General features: G+C 44.9%; 1 protein-coding gene across 1 annotated transcript in view; it reads right to left on the minus strand.

Annotated features, from left to right (window-relative positions):
* The window catches only part of ak5 (adenylate kinase 5), a 208837-nt gene extending 193992 nt beyond the window's left edge, over window positions 1-14845 (minus strand). Inside the window, exons 1-3 of the mRNA XM_046360607.1 lie at window positions 14406-14845; window positions 8203-8389; window positions 4998-5168 (exon numbers count right to left, since the gene is read on the minus strand). Of these exons, the coding sequence (XP_046216563.1) occupies window positions 4998-5168; window positions 8203-8389; window positions 14406-14465 (418 nt within the window). The 5' untranslated portion in view covers window positions 14466-14845. The remainder of the gene's footprint in view (window positions 1-4997; window positions 5169-8202; window positions 8390-14405) is intronic.
* Between the last annotated feature and the right edge of the window lie 1327 nt (window positions 14846-16172).

A 16172-nucleotide genomic window follows, 5' to 3' on the forward strand; every position in this document is an offset into this window, starting at 1 on the left:
CCAATTCCTCCTTTGGCCGCCATTCCTTCATGTTCTCTGCTGCCAATGACTGGAACAAACTACAAAAATCCCTGAAGCTGGAGACTCATATCTCCCTCACTAGCTTTAAGCACCAGCTGTCAGAGCAGCTCACAGATCACTGCACCTGTACATAGCCCATCTGTAAACAGCCCATCCAACTACCTCATCACCATACTGTATTTATTTATCTTGCTCCTTTACACCCCAGTATCTCTACTTGCACATTCATCTTCTGCACATCTACCATTCCAGTGTTTAATTGCTATATTGTAATTACTTTGCCACCATGACCTATTTATTGACTTAACTCCCTGATCTTACCTCATTTGCACTCACTGTATATAGACTTTTTCTACTGTATTGTTGACTGTATGTTTGTTTATTCCATGTGTAACTCTGTGTTGTTGTTTGTGTCGCACTGCTATGCTTTATCTTGGTCAGGTCGCAATTGCAAATGAGAACATGTTCTCAACTAGCCTACCTGGTTAAATAAAGGTGTTCTCAACTAGCCTACCTGGTTAAATAAAGGTGTTCTCAACTAGCCTACCTGGTTAAATAAAGGTGTTCTCAACTAGCCTACCTGGTTAAATAAAGGTGTTCTCAACTAGCCTACCTGGTTAAATAAAGGTGTTCTCAACTAGCCTACCTGTTTAAATAAAGGTGTTCTCAACTAGCCTACCTGTTTAAATAAAGGTGTTCTCAACTAGCCTACCTGGTTAAATAAAGGTGTTCTCAACTAGCCTACCTGGTTAAATAAAGGTGTTCTCAACTAGCCTACCTGGTTAAATAAAGGTGTTCTCAACTAGCCTACCTGGTTAAATAAAGGTGAAATACATAAAAAAATATATATAATTTCTCTCTCCCGTCCTATCGCATTCTCTTTCACCCTCCCTCCCTCTCTATCTTTCACCCCCTCTCCTTTCTCCCACACAGCCAGAGGTGGGTATAGAACACAGAGAAATAAGATTGACTTATTTTGGTGCCATTCAGAAAGCTGCCAGAGCCCGAGGCCTAGGGCATTATGAACTGCTAGCAGTAATCTATAGTGAGCTCCAACAGCATTGGGACTGTGACCATCGTTGTTGTTGTTTTGGCTCTGTACTCCAGCCCTTTTGATTTGAAATGACATAATGACTATGAGGTTAAAGTGCAGAGCTTCAGTTTGAATGTATTCAGCAGTACGACTGACTAGCTAGCCCTGTTCCCCTTTCTATTCTCATCTACAATAAAAGGGAGGGAGGGAGGGAGGAAGGTATTAAGGGCAGGTTACTGGATGAGGGAGGGAGGTATCAAGGGCAGGTTACTGGATGAGGGAGGGAGGGAGGCAGGTATCAAGGGCAGGTTACTGGATGAGGGAGGGAGGGAGGTATCAAGGGCAGGTTACTGGATGGATGAGGGAGGGAGGAGGTATCAAGGGCAGGTTACTGGATGAGGGGAGGAGGAGGTATCAAGGGCAGGTTACTGGATGAGGGAGGGAGGGAGGCAGGTATCAAGGGCAGGTTACTGGATGAGGGAGGGAGGGAGGTATCAAGGGCAGGTTACTGGATGAGGGAGGGAGGGAGGCAGGTATCAAGGGCAGGTTACTGGATGAGGGGGAGGGAGGGAGGTATCAAGGGCAGGTTACTGGATGAGGGAGTGAGGGAGGAAGGTATCAAGGGCAGGTTACTGGATGAGGGAGGGAGGGAGGTATCAAGGGCAGGTTACTGGATGAGGGAGGGAGGGAGGAAGGTATCAAGGGCAGGTTACTGGATGAGGGAGGGAGGGAGGTATCAAGGGCAGGTTACTGGATGGAGGGAGAGGGTGAGTTGAGGGGAGAGGGGAGGAGGAGAGAAAATAAGCATCATATTGAATCTCATCTACAATAAAAGGGACTCCAAAATGACACAATGACTATGAGGTTAAAGTGCAGCGCTTCAGTTTGAATGTATTCAGCTGTACAACTGACTAGCTAGCCCCGTTCCCCTTTCTATTCTCATCTACAATAAAAGCCACTCCAAAATGACACAATACGTTATTTACCATTAATTTCTATTGGGCACAAAATAATCTGAAACACCACCAAAACAAACAGCAAATGGACCCAACAGATGTGTAGAGTCACAAGCTTCATGTCGTCATTGCATGCTAGGAATACTAAACTTTAGACTACTTTAATACACATTCATTTAGTTAATTTGTCTCAATACTTTGGGTCTCCTAGAATGGGGGCACGATGCACAAAAAGTGATGTAATTTATAAACGGTTCACCCGATGTGGAGGAACATACACTGACAGTCTGCACCATAGAGCTGCACCCGTAGAGCTGCACTCGTAGAGCTGCACCCGTAGAGCTGCACCCGTAGAGCTGCACTCGTAGAGCTGCACTCGTAGAGCTGCACCCGTAGAGCTGCACCCGTAGAGCTGCACTCGTAGAGCTGCACTCGTAGAGCTGCACCCGTAGAACTGCACTCGTAGAGCTGCACCAGTAGAGCTGCACTCGGAGAGCTGCACTCAGAGAGCTGCACTCAGAGAGCTGCACTCAGAGAGCTGCACTCGGAGAGCTGCACTCATAGAGCTGCACTCATAGAGCTGCACTCATAGAGCTGCACTCATAGAGCTATACTCAGAGAGCTGCACTCATAGAGCTGCACTCATAGAGCTGCACTCGTAGAGCTGCACCCGTAGAGCTGTACTCGTAGAGCTGCACTCATAGAGCTGCACTCATAGAGCTGCACTCGTAGAGCTGCACTCGTAGAGCTATACTCAGAGAGCTGTACTCAGAGAGCTGCACTCAGAGAGCTGCACTCAGAGAGCTGCACTCAGAGAGCTGCACTCAGAGAGCTGTACTCAGAGAGCTGTACTCAGAGAGCTGTACTCATTTATAGTCATTATGTCATTTAAAATCTGAGTACAGAGCCAAAACAACAAATCATGTGTCGCTGTCCCAATGCTGTTGGAGCTCACTGTACGTACTGGCTTTAATCTGTTTCTACTGTCAACCCCTCTCCTTTCCCTCAGGGCCACAATGTCCTCTAACCCTCCAAATCCCTAGCCAAACAATCACTATATTATATATCATCTAACTGTTGTAGACTATATTATATATCATCTATCTGTTGTAGACTATATTATATATCATCTATCTGTTGTATAGTAGTGCACTATATAGGGAATAGGGCCCTGGTCTACAGTAGTGCACTATATAGGGAATAGGGCACTATATAGGGAATAGGGCTCTGGTCTATAGTAGTGCACTATATAGGGAATAGGGCACTATATAGGGAATAGGGCTCTGGTCTGTAGTAGTGCACTATATAGGGAATAGGGCTCTGGTCTAAAGTAGTGCACTATATAGGGAATAGGGCTCTGGTCTATAGTAGTACCACTATATAGGGAATAGGGCTCTGGTCTGTAGTAGTGCACTATATAGGGAATAGGGCTCTGGTCTAAAGTAGTGCACTATATAGGGAATAGGGCTCTGGTGGTGCACTGTAGAATAATAATAATAATAATAATATATGCCATTTAGCAGGAATATGGGCTCTGGTCTAAAGTAGTGCACTATATAGGGAATAGGGCTCTGGTCTGTAGTAGTGCACTATATAGGGAATAGGGCCCTGGTCTATAGTAGTGCACTATATAGGGAATAGGGCCCTGGTCTATAGTAGTGTACTATATAGGTGAACAGGGTGCCATATGCAAGTCAAGGTGAATTGATAGTGTAGTCGAGGCTGTAAACTGGGACATACAGTCCATGAGGAAGTTAACGACGTGAGATCAGTGACAGGATAGCTGTGATACGTATCGAGCAGTGTGAATGGAACGTCCTTTGTTTCCTGTCGGCCTTATCTTCTGAAGGAAGAGAACTCATCATGGAAACCAATACAATCCTTGATAGCCATGGAATTTGCCTACAGTTTTTGTTTTTCTCTGCCCTTGTTCCAGGGAAGGAACAGGCACACACAGAAATGCCCACGTCCTGGCACACACATACTGTAGGCAGCAGGCATGCATACTCACACACCTACGCATCCCAAAGGTTAAAGGTTATGGTCAGTGTTAGAGGTCACAGTGCTAGGGTCGGTGCTATGGTCAGGGTCAGGGTTAGAGGTCACAGTGCTAGGGTCGGTACTATGGTTAGGGTCAGGGATAGAGGCTAACAGTATTAGGGTAGATGCTATGGTTAGGGTCAGGGATAGAGGTCTCATTGCTAGGGTCGGTGCTATGGTTAGGGTCAGGGTTAGAGGTCACAGTGCTAGGGTCGGTGCTATGGTTAGGGTCAGGGATAGAGGTCACAGTGCTAGGGTCGGTGCTATGGTCAGGGTCAGGGTTAGAGGTCACAGTGCTAGGGTCGGTGCTATGGTCAGGGTCAGGTTTAGAGGTCACAGTGCTAGGGTCGGTGCTATGGTTAGGGTCAGGGTTAGAGGCTAACAGTATTAGGGTCGGTGCTATGGTTAGGGTCAGGGATAGAGGTCACAGTATTAGGGTCGATGCTATGGTCAGGGTCAGGGTTAGAGGTCACAGTGCTAGGGTCGGTGCTATGGTCAGGGTCAGGTTTAGAGGCTAACAGTATTAGGGTCGGTGCTATGGTTAGGGTCAGGGTTAGAGGCTAACAGTATTAGGGTCGGTGCTATGGTCAGGGTCAGGGATAGAGGCTAACAGTGCTAGGGTCGGTGCTATGGTTAGGGTCAGGGTTAGAGGTCACAGTGCTAGGGTCGGTGCTATGGTTAGGGTCAGGGTTAGAGGTCACAGTGCTAGGGTCGGTGCTATGGTCAGGGTCAGGGTTAGAGGTCACAGTGCTAGGGTCGGTGCTATGGTCAGGGTCAGGTTTAGAGGTCACAGTGCTAGGGTCGGTGCTATGGTCAGGGTCAGGTTTAGAGGTCACAGTGCTAGGGTCGGTGCTATGGTCAGGGTCAGGTTTAGAGGTCACAGTGCTAGGGTCGGTGCTATGGTCAGGGTCAGGGTTAGAGGTTAAACAGAGGGTCAGTTTGTTTACCGATGATGAGGATGACTTTGGGTCGTGGTCTGGAGGGGTCGAACACCTCGTACTCCTCGATGAGTTCAGCGGTCTCTGACAGGTCTGAATCACTCTCAATGGAGAACTGGCTGATGGGAGGGAGACGGTCGTAGCGCCGGTAGAGGGGGAAGTTGGGACTGTCTGGGAGCACTGAGGGGAGAAAACACACACAGGTGAGCAGGCAGGTACACACACACACACACAGACACAGACACAGACACACACACACACACACACACACACACACACACACACACACACACACACACACACACACACACACACACACACACACACACACACACACACACACACACACACACACACACACACACAGACACAGACACAGACACAGACACACACACACACACACAGACACACACAGACACACACACACAGACACACAGACAGACACACAGACAGACACACAGACAGACAGATGTTGGAATTCAACTAGAGCTTGTTTCTTACATGTTTCTATTACCACTTTGATCAGTTCATTAATGAATTAACTAACACAACGCTGAATTAGTCACATACTGTAAGATACAGCCCTAAGAGGGACAGACACTGTACTGGCTATGGCTTTAGGAACCATGACAGACCAACAGGCACTTCAGGTTGTAACGGGGGAAAGCAAAGCACAGAAACTCTCGGTCTCTTGACAATAGATCTTAATAAATGAAACAAACACAGACCTTAAAAGCCAATCAATGTTTTTATGTATTGAACAATCAATCCCTTATATTGAACCCTTTCATTTCAGAATGTTCATAAAGCAACCAGCCTCGCAATCAATCAAATTGAAAATCAATCAAAAAAACATTTTCAGAAGAGTATTTTAGGATCAAATTTGGTAAACTGTTTAACTGCAGTTTAACAGACAAACAGGCAAAGCCAGAATAAACATTCTGGAAACCTCCAAGCTGAGCCACAGTGCAAAGTCTCAGACTCAACATCAAACCAAACGACCAATTTCTCTTTCCAGACACTTTGCATCTGTTTCCCTATCTGTCAGCATCCGAGGGCTGAAACATGTTCCACAACGACTGGCTCTGACTGCGTCCCTAATGCCACCCTATTCCCTATATAGTGTACGACATTAGACCAGGGCCCTATTCCCTATATAGTACACTACTATAGACCAGGGCCCTATTCCCTATATAGTACACTACTATAGACCAGGGCCCTATTCCCTATATAGTGCACTACTATAGACCAGGGCCCTATTCCCTATATAGTGCACTACATTAGACCAGGGCCCTATTCCCTATATAGTGCACTACTATAGACCAGGGCCCTATTCCCTATATAGTGTACGACATTAGACCAGGGCCCTATTCCCTATATAGTGCACTACTACAGACCAGAGCCCTGTTCCCTATATACTGCACTACTATAGACCAGGGCCCTATTCCCTATATAGTACACTACTATAGACCAGGGCCCTATTCCCTATATAGTACACTACTATAGACCAGGGCCCTATTCCCTATATAGTGCACTACTATAGACCAGAGCCCTATTCCCTATATAGTACACTACTATAGACCAGGGCCCTATTCCCTATATAGTGCACTATATAGTGCACTACTATAGACCAGGGCCCTATTCCCTATATAGTGCACTACTATAGACCAGGGCCCTATTCCCTATATAGTGCACTACTATAGACCAGGGCCCTATTCCCTATATAGTACACTACTATAGACCAGAGCCCTATTCCCTATATAGTACACTACTATAGACCAGGGCCCTATTCCCTATATAGTACACTACTATAGACCAGAGCCCTATTCCCTATATAGTGCACTACTATAGACCAGGGCCCTATTCCCTATATAGTGCACTACATTAGACCAGGGCCCTATTCCCTATATAGTGCACTACTATAGACCAGGGCCCTATTCCATATATAGTGTACGACATTAGACCAGGGCCCTATTCCCTATATAGTGCACTACTACAGACCAGAGCCCTGTTCCATATATAGTGCACTACTATAGACCAGAGCCCTATTCCCTATATAGTGCACTACTATAGACCAGGGCCCTATTCCCTATTCCCTATATAGTGCACCATGAGTTTTAATGACTCCAACCTATCTTTAGCCTCTCATTTGTACATGTCTATTAAGCTGCAACAATAACCTTACAACAGGCTAGAACAGGTGGACAGACAGACATCTTTAGGGTCTCATGCAGAAGGGATACTGACCTTGAGGTTTTGAGACAATGTTATCTACAGGGAAACCCTGCCCAGCCACTCCTAACTATTCCTGTGCCTTTGACCCCTAACTAGGAACACCGCTCCGCTACAATAGCTGCCCTCTGCTCCAACCTCTGTGCGAGTCTGTGTCTCTTCCGGAGGTGTTGGAATAAACGCAGAACACAACATTTCCATTAGACAGTTACAGTAAGTTATCTCTGCTCATAATGTACTATCTATCCAGCTGCTACAATAGCATTACCACCAGGTTAGAATGGGTGGACAGACACGACATCATTAGGGTCTCATAATGTACTATCTATCCAGCTGCTACAATAGCATTACCACCAGGTTAGAATGGGTGGACAGACACGACATCATTAGGGTCTCATAATGTACTATCTATCCAGCTGCTACAATAGCATTACCACCAGGTTAGAATGGGTGGACAGACACGACATCTTGTCTTTTAGAGTATCTATCCAGCTGCTACAATAGCATTACCACCAGGTTAGAATGGGTGGACAGACACGACATCATTAGGGTCTCATAATGTACTATCTATCCAGCTGCTACAATAGCATTACCACCAGGTTAGAATGGGTGGACAGACACGACATCTTGTCTTTTAGAGTATCTATCCAGCTGCTACAATAGCATTACCACCAGGTTAGAATGGGTGGACAGACACGACATCATTAGAGTATTGCTCCTGATCTCAATGTTTTTCCAGGAGTTTTTCCTCGACACTCACTCTGTCTTTCGTCCATTCCTCATGTCCTCTCTCTCCATGCCTCTTTTTTTCTCAAAATGGTTTGGAGGAAACGGCCAGAGTGGGAGACCTTGGATCTTCTCCTCCGATACGGTTTGGTAAGGAGAGAGGATGCAAGGAATGGAGGAAAGACTAATTGAAAAAAGAGCCTCCTCAGCCCTCTCACTACTCACTCCTTGTGTGGCAGAACACACACACACTCACCGTTTCTGAAGAAGGACCTACGTGACTGTCCTCCGTTGAGGGGGGGAAGGGACTTCTTCTCCTGGCCGACGAATGTGTCCCACCGGACCCTGTCTGGTCCCCCGAGCTCCCTCACCTTCTTTAGACACACCTCCAAGTAGTCTATAGGGTCCTCTGGTTTATAGTACATCAACCCTGTCAACAGGCTCTGGAGAAGACAAATACAACATCAACAACAATAATAACAACAACCCAATGAGAGAGACAGATACATAACCCTAACCTTGACCCCAGGCCCTGAACTCTAACCCTAACCAGTCTTAACCCTAACCCCAGACCCTGACCTCTAACCCTAATCAGTCTTAACACTAACCGAGACCCTGAACTCTAACCCTAACCAGTCTTAACCCTAACCCTAACCAGTCTTAACCCTAACAAGTCTTAACCCTAACCCAGACCCTGACCTCTAACCCTAACCAATCTTAACTCTAACCCTAACTAGTATTAACCCTAACTAGTCTTAACCCTAACCCTAACTAGTCTTAACCCTAACTAGTCTTAATCCTAACCCTAACCAGTCTTAACCCTAACTAGTCTTAACCCTAACCCTAACTAGTCTTAAACCTAACCAGTTTTAACCCTAACCCAGACCCTGACCTCTAACCCTAACCCTAACCCAGACCCTTACCTCTAACCCTAACCAGTCTTAACCCTAACCCAGACCCTGACCTCTAACCCTAACCAGTTTTAACCCTAACCCAGACCCTTACCTCTAACCCTAACCAGTTTTAACCCTAACTCCGACCCTGACCTCTAACCCTAACCAGTCTTAACCCTAACCCAGACCCTGACCTCTAACCCTAACCAGTCTTAACCCAGACCCTGACCTCTAACCCTAACCAGTCTTAACCCTAACCCAGACCCTGACCTCTTACCCTAACCAGTCTTAACCCAGACCCTGACCTCTAACCCAAACCAGTTTTAACCCTAACCCAGACCCTGACTGACCTCTAACCCTAACCAGTCTTAACCCTAACCCAGACCCTGACCTCTAACCCTAACCAGTCTTAACCCTAACCAGTCTTAACTCTAACCCTAACTAGTATTAACCCTAACTAGTCTTAACCCTAACCCTAACTAGTCTTAACCCTAACCCTAACTAGTCTTAATCCTAACCCTATCCAGTCTTAACCCTAACTAGTCTTAACCCTAACCCTAACTAGTCTTAATCCTAACCAGTTTTAACCCTAACCCAGACCCTGACCTCTAACCCTAACCCAGACCCTTACCTCTAACCCTAACTAGTCTTAACCATAACCCTAACTAGTCTTAACCCTAACCAGTTTTAACCCTAATGCAGACCCTGACCTCTAACCCTAACCAGTCTTAACCCTAACCCAGACCCTGACCTCTAACCCTAACCAGTCTTAACCCTAACCCAGACCCTGACCTCTAACCCTAACCAGTCTTAACCCTAACCCAGACCTCTAACCCTAACCAGTCTTAACCCTAACCCAGACCCTGACCTCTAACCCTAACCAGTCTTAACCCAGACCCTGACCTCTAACCCTAACCAGTTTTAACCCTAACCCAGACCCTGACCTCTAACCCTAACCAGTCTTAACCCTAACCCAGACCCTGACCTCTAACCCTAACCAGTCTTAACCCTAACCCAGACCTCTAACCCTAACCAGTCTTAACCCTAACCCAGACCCTGACCTCTAACCCTAATCAGTCTTAACCCTAACCCTGAACTCTAACCCTAACCAGTCTTAACCCTAACCCTAACCAGTCTTAACCCTAACTGAGTCTTAACCCTAACCAGACCCTGACCTAACCCTAACCAGTCTTAACCCTAACCAATCTTAACTCTAACCCTAACTAGTATTAACCCTAACTAGTCTTAACCCTAACCCTAACTAGTCTTTAAAGTCTTAATCCTAACCCTAACCAGTCTTAACCCTAACTAGTCTTAACCCTAACCCTAACTAGTCTAAAACCTAACCAGTTTTAACCCTAACCCAGACCCTGACCTCTAACCCTAACCCTAACCCAGACCCTTACCTCTAACCCTAACTAGTCTTAACCATAACCCTAACTAGTCTTAACCCTAACCAGTTTTAACCCTAACCAGTCTTTAACCCTAACCCCGACCCTGACCTCTAACCCTAACCAGTCTTAACCCTAACCCAGACCCAGACCTCTTACCCTAACCAGTCTTAACCCAGACCCTGACCTCTAACCCAAACCAGTTTTAACCCTAACCCAGACCCTGACCTCTAACCCTAACCAGTCTTAACCCTAACCCAGACCCTGACCTCTAACCCTAACCAATCTTAACCCTAATCCAGACCCTGACCTCCAACCCTAACCAGTCTTAACCCAGACCCTGACCTCTAACCCTAACTAGTCTTAACCCTAACCCTAACCAGTCTTAACCCTAACCAGTCTTAACCCTAACCCTAACCCTAACTAGTCTTAACCCTAACTAGTCTTAACCCTAACTAGTCTTAACCCTAACCCTAACTAGTCTTAACCCTAACTAGTCTTAATCCTAACCCTAACTAGTCTTAACCATAACCCTAACTAGTCTTAACCCTAACCAGTTTTAACCCTAACCCAGACCCTGACCTCTAACCCTAACCAGTCTTAACCCTAACCCAGACCCTGACCTCTAACACTAACCAGTCTTAACCCTAACCCAGACCCTGACCTCTAACCCTAAACAGTCTTAACCCTAACCCAGACCCTGACCTCTAACCCTAACCAGTCTTAACCCTAACCCAGACCCTGACCTCTAACCCTAACCAGTTTTAACCCTAACCCAGACCCTGACCTCTAACCCTAACCCTAACCCAGACCGTGACCTCTAACCCTAACTAGTCTTAACCCTAACCCTAACCAGTCTTAACCCTAACCAGTCTTAACCCTAACCCTAACCCTAACTAGTCTTAACCCTAACTAGTCTTAACCCTAACTAGTCTTAACCCTAACCCTAACTAGTCTTAACCCTAACTAGTCTTAATCCTAACCCTAACTAGTCTTAACCCTAACTCTAACTAGTCTTAACCCTAACCAGTTTTAGCCCTAACCCAGACCCTGACCTCTAACCCTAACCCTGACCCTTACCTCTAACCCTAACTAGTCTTAACCATAACCCTAACTAGTCTTAACCCTAACCAGTTTTAACCCTAACCCAGACCCTGACCTCTAACCCTAACCAGTCTTAACCCTAACCCAGACCCTGACCTCTAACCCTAACCAGTCTTAACCCTAACCCAGACCCTGACCTCTAAACCTAACCAGTCTTAACCCTAACCCAGACCCTGACCTCTAACCCTAAACAGTCTTAACCCTAACCCAGACCCTGACCTCTAACCCTAACCAGTCTTAACCCTAACCCAGACCCTGACCTCTAACCCTAACCAGTTTTAACCCTAACCCAGACCCTGACCTCTAACCCTAACCCTAACCCAGACCGTGACCTCTAACCCTAACTAGTCTTAACCCTAACCCTAACCAGTCTTAACCCTAACCAGTCTTAACCCTAACCCTAACCCTAACTAGTCTTAACCCTAACTAGTCTTAACCCTAACTAGTCTTAACCCTAACCCTAACTAGTCTTAACCCTAACTAGTCTTAATCCTAACCCTAACTAGTCTTAACCCTAACTCTAACTAGTCTTAACCCTAACCAGTTTTAGCCCTAACCCAGACCCTGACCTCTAACCCTAACCCTGACCCTTACCTCTAACCCTAACTAGTCTTAACCATAACCCTAACTAGTCTTAACCCTAACCAGTTTTAACCCTAACCCAGACCCTGACCTCTAACCCTAACCAGTCTTAACCCTAACCCAGACCCTGACCTCTAACACTAACCAGTCTTAACCCTAACCCAGACCCTGACCTCTAACCCTAACCAGTCTTAACCCTAACCCAGACCCTGACCTCTAACCCTAACCAGTCTTAACCCTAACCCAGACCCTGACCTCTAAACCTAACCAGTCTTAACCCTAACCCAGACCCTGACCTCTAACCCTAAACAGTCTTAACCCTAACCCAGACCCTGACCTCTAACCCTAACCAGTCTTAACCCTAACCCAGACCCTGACCTCTAACCCTAACCAGTTTTAACCCTAACCCAGACCCTGACCTCTAACCCTAACCCAGACCGTGACCTCTAACCCTAACCAGTCTTAACCCTAACCAGTCTTAACCCTAACCCAGACCTCTAACCCTAAACAGTCTTAACCCTAACCCCAGACCCTGACCTCCAACCCTAACCAGTCTTAACCCTAACCCAGACCCTGACCTCGAACCCTAACCAGTCTTAACCCTAACCCCAGACCCTGACCTCTAACCCTAACTAGTCTTAACCCTAACCCTAACCAGTCTTAACCCTAACCAGTCTTAACCCTAACCAGTATTAACCCTAACCCTAACTAGTCTTAACCCTAACTAGTCTTAACCCTAACTAGTCTTAACCCTAACTAGTCTTAATCCTAACCCTAACTAGTCTTAACCCTAACTAGTCTTAACCCTAACCCTAACTAGTCTTAACCCTAAGCAGTTTTAACCCTAACCCAGACCCTGACCTCTAACCCTAACCCAGACCCTTACCTCTAACCCTAACTAGTCTTAACCCTAACCCTAACTAGTCTTAACCCTAACTAGTCTTAATCCTAACCCTAACTAGTCTTAACCCTAACTAGTCTTAACCCTAACCCTAACTAGTCTTAACCCTAACCAGTTTTAACCCTAACCCAGACCCTGACCTCTAACCCTAACCAGTCTTAACCCTAACCCAGACCCTGACCTCTAACCCTAACCAGTCTTAACCCTAACCCAGACCCTGACCTCTAACCCTAACCAGTCTTAACCCTAACCCAGACCCTGACCTCTAACCCTAACCAGTCTTAACCCTAACCCAGACCCTGACCTCTAACCCTAACCAGTCTTAACCCTAACCCAGACCCTGACCTCTAACCCTAACCAGTCTTAACCCTAACACTAACCACAGACCACTCCGTCCCGATTGTAGGGAATTACCCAAGTATCCCAGCCTGGGTTAACGTATTACAGTTGATGGTGACATCCATAGGAAAGACCCAGGACTTCTATCTATGTTGACTGTACTGTTCTCTGGTAGAAACACAAACGAAGGAATCCCTTTGTGTCAGACTTTTCTTTTCACCCATGTAGAGAGAAATACCACTTAAGTATGTTTGTGTTTACGTTTGTGAATGCTTGTGTGTCTGTCATTCTTAGGGAGAAATACCACTTAAGTATGTTTGTGTTTACGTTTGTGAATGCTTGTGTGTCTGTCATTCTTAGAGAGAAATACCACTTAAGTATGTTTGTGTTTACGTTTGTGAATGCTTGTGTGTCTGTCATTCTTAGAGAGAAATACCACATAAGTATGTTTGTGTTTACGTTTGTGAATGCTTGTGTGGTTCATTGATTTATGGGTTACAAAATATATATATTTTTTATAATAATATTTTTGATCAGGAAAATGACTCAAATGCTTGGTAGAACCTCCATTGTGTTAACATTACGACTAAAAAAATTATAAATATACAATTAACTAAATTAACTTTTTTTTAAAGCATTGACCTATCTATTCAACAGTTAAGAATGTGTCTGGTTCGTTAGGAAATATATATTAATTATTGAAATAGGACAAACTATGCAGAATGTCTTGAATATGTAAGAATATTTGTGGTGGGTCTCTATCTCTCTGCCTGAGAGTTGTAAACATTAATTTCACACCATGACTTGAATTGGTTACCCAACCTGATGTATGTATGTATTTATTTAGTTACAGCATCATCTTAATTAATAACATTATCTGGCTGAAAATAAACATGAATCAAACCTATATTGTCATTGGTTATATTGGATTAGATTCGACCATTTCAAACGTGATATGAAACCTTTCAAACGCTACACTCTGATTGATCCTGAACTGAAACAAAAATATGGATTTGGATATATGCAGTATGCACTTATTTATATGGTACGGCTACTGTATTTAGGCTCCACATACTGTCTCATTTATCCATTTACTTAAAAAAAAACACTTAGCCCAATGTGAACGACTAAACGAATCCTTTTTTTTCAAACACTAAAGGACAATAACCTAATTAATCTGTAATACTGCCATCGATAAAATTATTGTTATTGACTCCCGCGAAGCCAAAGCCCATTCAGTTGATCTCACCTCAAACAGTTGAGGTATCTCCCGCCTGGTGAGATACTCCTTAGCGTCGTTGGTATTCATCTCGACGGTTGTAGATGGGAGAGAGATTCTGGACGATATCACTCCGTTTTCGAATGCTTTCAGTACAACAACAACAACAACAACAACAACAACAACAAACAACAAAAATTTACGTTTTCGCGTTGTCTGTATCGGTTTGCTGGTACTAGTCTACCTGTGAATGGACCAACCGAACTCCCGAGGTTTGACAGAAGCTTTTGAACCTTCACTTCATATCTGGATTCCAGGAGGAGGAGGAGAAAGGAAGGCAATGCCACCTTCTTCAGAGAGAGCTGTGTGGCTATCTAGTCTGTTCCCTTCCTTATAGTATGCTACTCCTTCTTCTACTGCTGTTGCGTCTGCACCGCTGCTGCTCTGGTCTGATCTTCACAGAACGAGACTGACACAAATTGGTCCCTATCTACGCATTCAGTGCCTTAGCTTTGAGCGTCTGTGGGCGTCTCTCTGTGTGCGCCGCGCTGTGCCAAAATCAACAGCACACGGACAGAGTGAAGCCTACCTACAGATGTAGGATACTAATTTGAGCCAGTTTGCTACGAAGGAAAATAATACGGCAGCAACAGGACATGTGAATTATTATGTGGATTATAATTCGTGGACATTTCTAAGGGCTGATACATTTTTCGTTATGGCAAATCAAGTCTGACATTTAAAAGTGGAAATGACCAACTTTGGAAGACTTTTTAAAACTCATATACACAACATGTTTTCATTTCCCGGTCGTGCAGGAACATTCTCAGCAACAAAAGAGAGTTCAAATTAAGATCCTACATCTGTAACTAGTGGATTTGTTAAAGAATTTTTGTACCCTGTCAAATAAGATCCTAACTCTCTGGGCCACATCCCGAATGGTAGCCTTTTCCCTCTTTAGTGCACTTCTTTGAATGGCAGCCTTTTCCCTCTTTAGTGCACTTCTTTGAATGGCAGCCTTTTCCCTCTTTAGTGCACTACTGTGAATGGTAGCCTTTTCCCTCTTTAGTGCACTACTGTGAATGGTGGCCTTTTCCCTCTTTAGTGCACTACTGTGAATGGTGGCCTTTTCCCTCTTTAGTGCACTACTGTGAATGGTGGCCTTTTCCCTCTTTAGTGCACTACTGTGAATGGCAGCCTTTTCAGTTAATTCTCATACCCTGCTATGTTAAATATTCTAACCTTTTCCATGAATTCTCCTAACCTTCTGTGTTAATTCTCCTAACCTTCTGTGTTAATTCTCCTAACCTTCTGTGTTAATTCTCCTAACCTTCTGTGTTAATTCTCCTAACCTTCTGCGTTAATTCTCCTAACCTTCTGCGTTAATTCTCCTAACGTTAATTCTCCTAACCTTCTGCGTTAATTCTCCTAACCTTCTGCGTTAATTCTCCTAACCTTCTGCGTTAATTCTCCTAACCTTCTGCGTTAATTCTCCTAACCGTTAATTCTCCTAACCTTCTGCGTTAATTCTCCTAACCTTCTGCGTTAATTCTCCTAACCTTCTGCGTTAATTCTCCTAACTTCGTTAATTCTCCTAACCTTCGTTAATTCTCCTAACCTTCTGCGTTAATTCTCCTAACCGTTAATTCTCCTAACCTTCTGCGTTAATTCTCCTAACCTTCTGCGTTAATTCTCCTAATTCTGCGTTAATTCCTAACCTTCTTAATTCTCGTTAATTCTCGTTAACCTTCTTCTGCGTTAATTCTCCTAACCTTCTGCGTTAATTCTCCTAACCTT

The sequence above is a fragment of the Oncorhynchus gorbuscha genome, linkage group LG08 (assembly GCF_021184085.1).
Source record: "Oncorhynchus gorbuscha isolate QuinsamMale2020 ecotype Even-year linkage group LG08, OgorEven_v1.0, whole genome shotgun sequence".
NCBI lineage: Eukaryota > Metazoa > Chordata > Actinopteri > Salmoniformes > Salmonidae > Oncorhynchus > Oncorhynchus gorbuscha.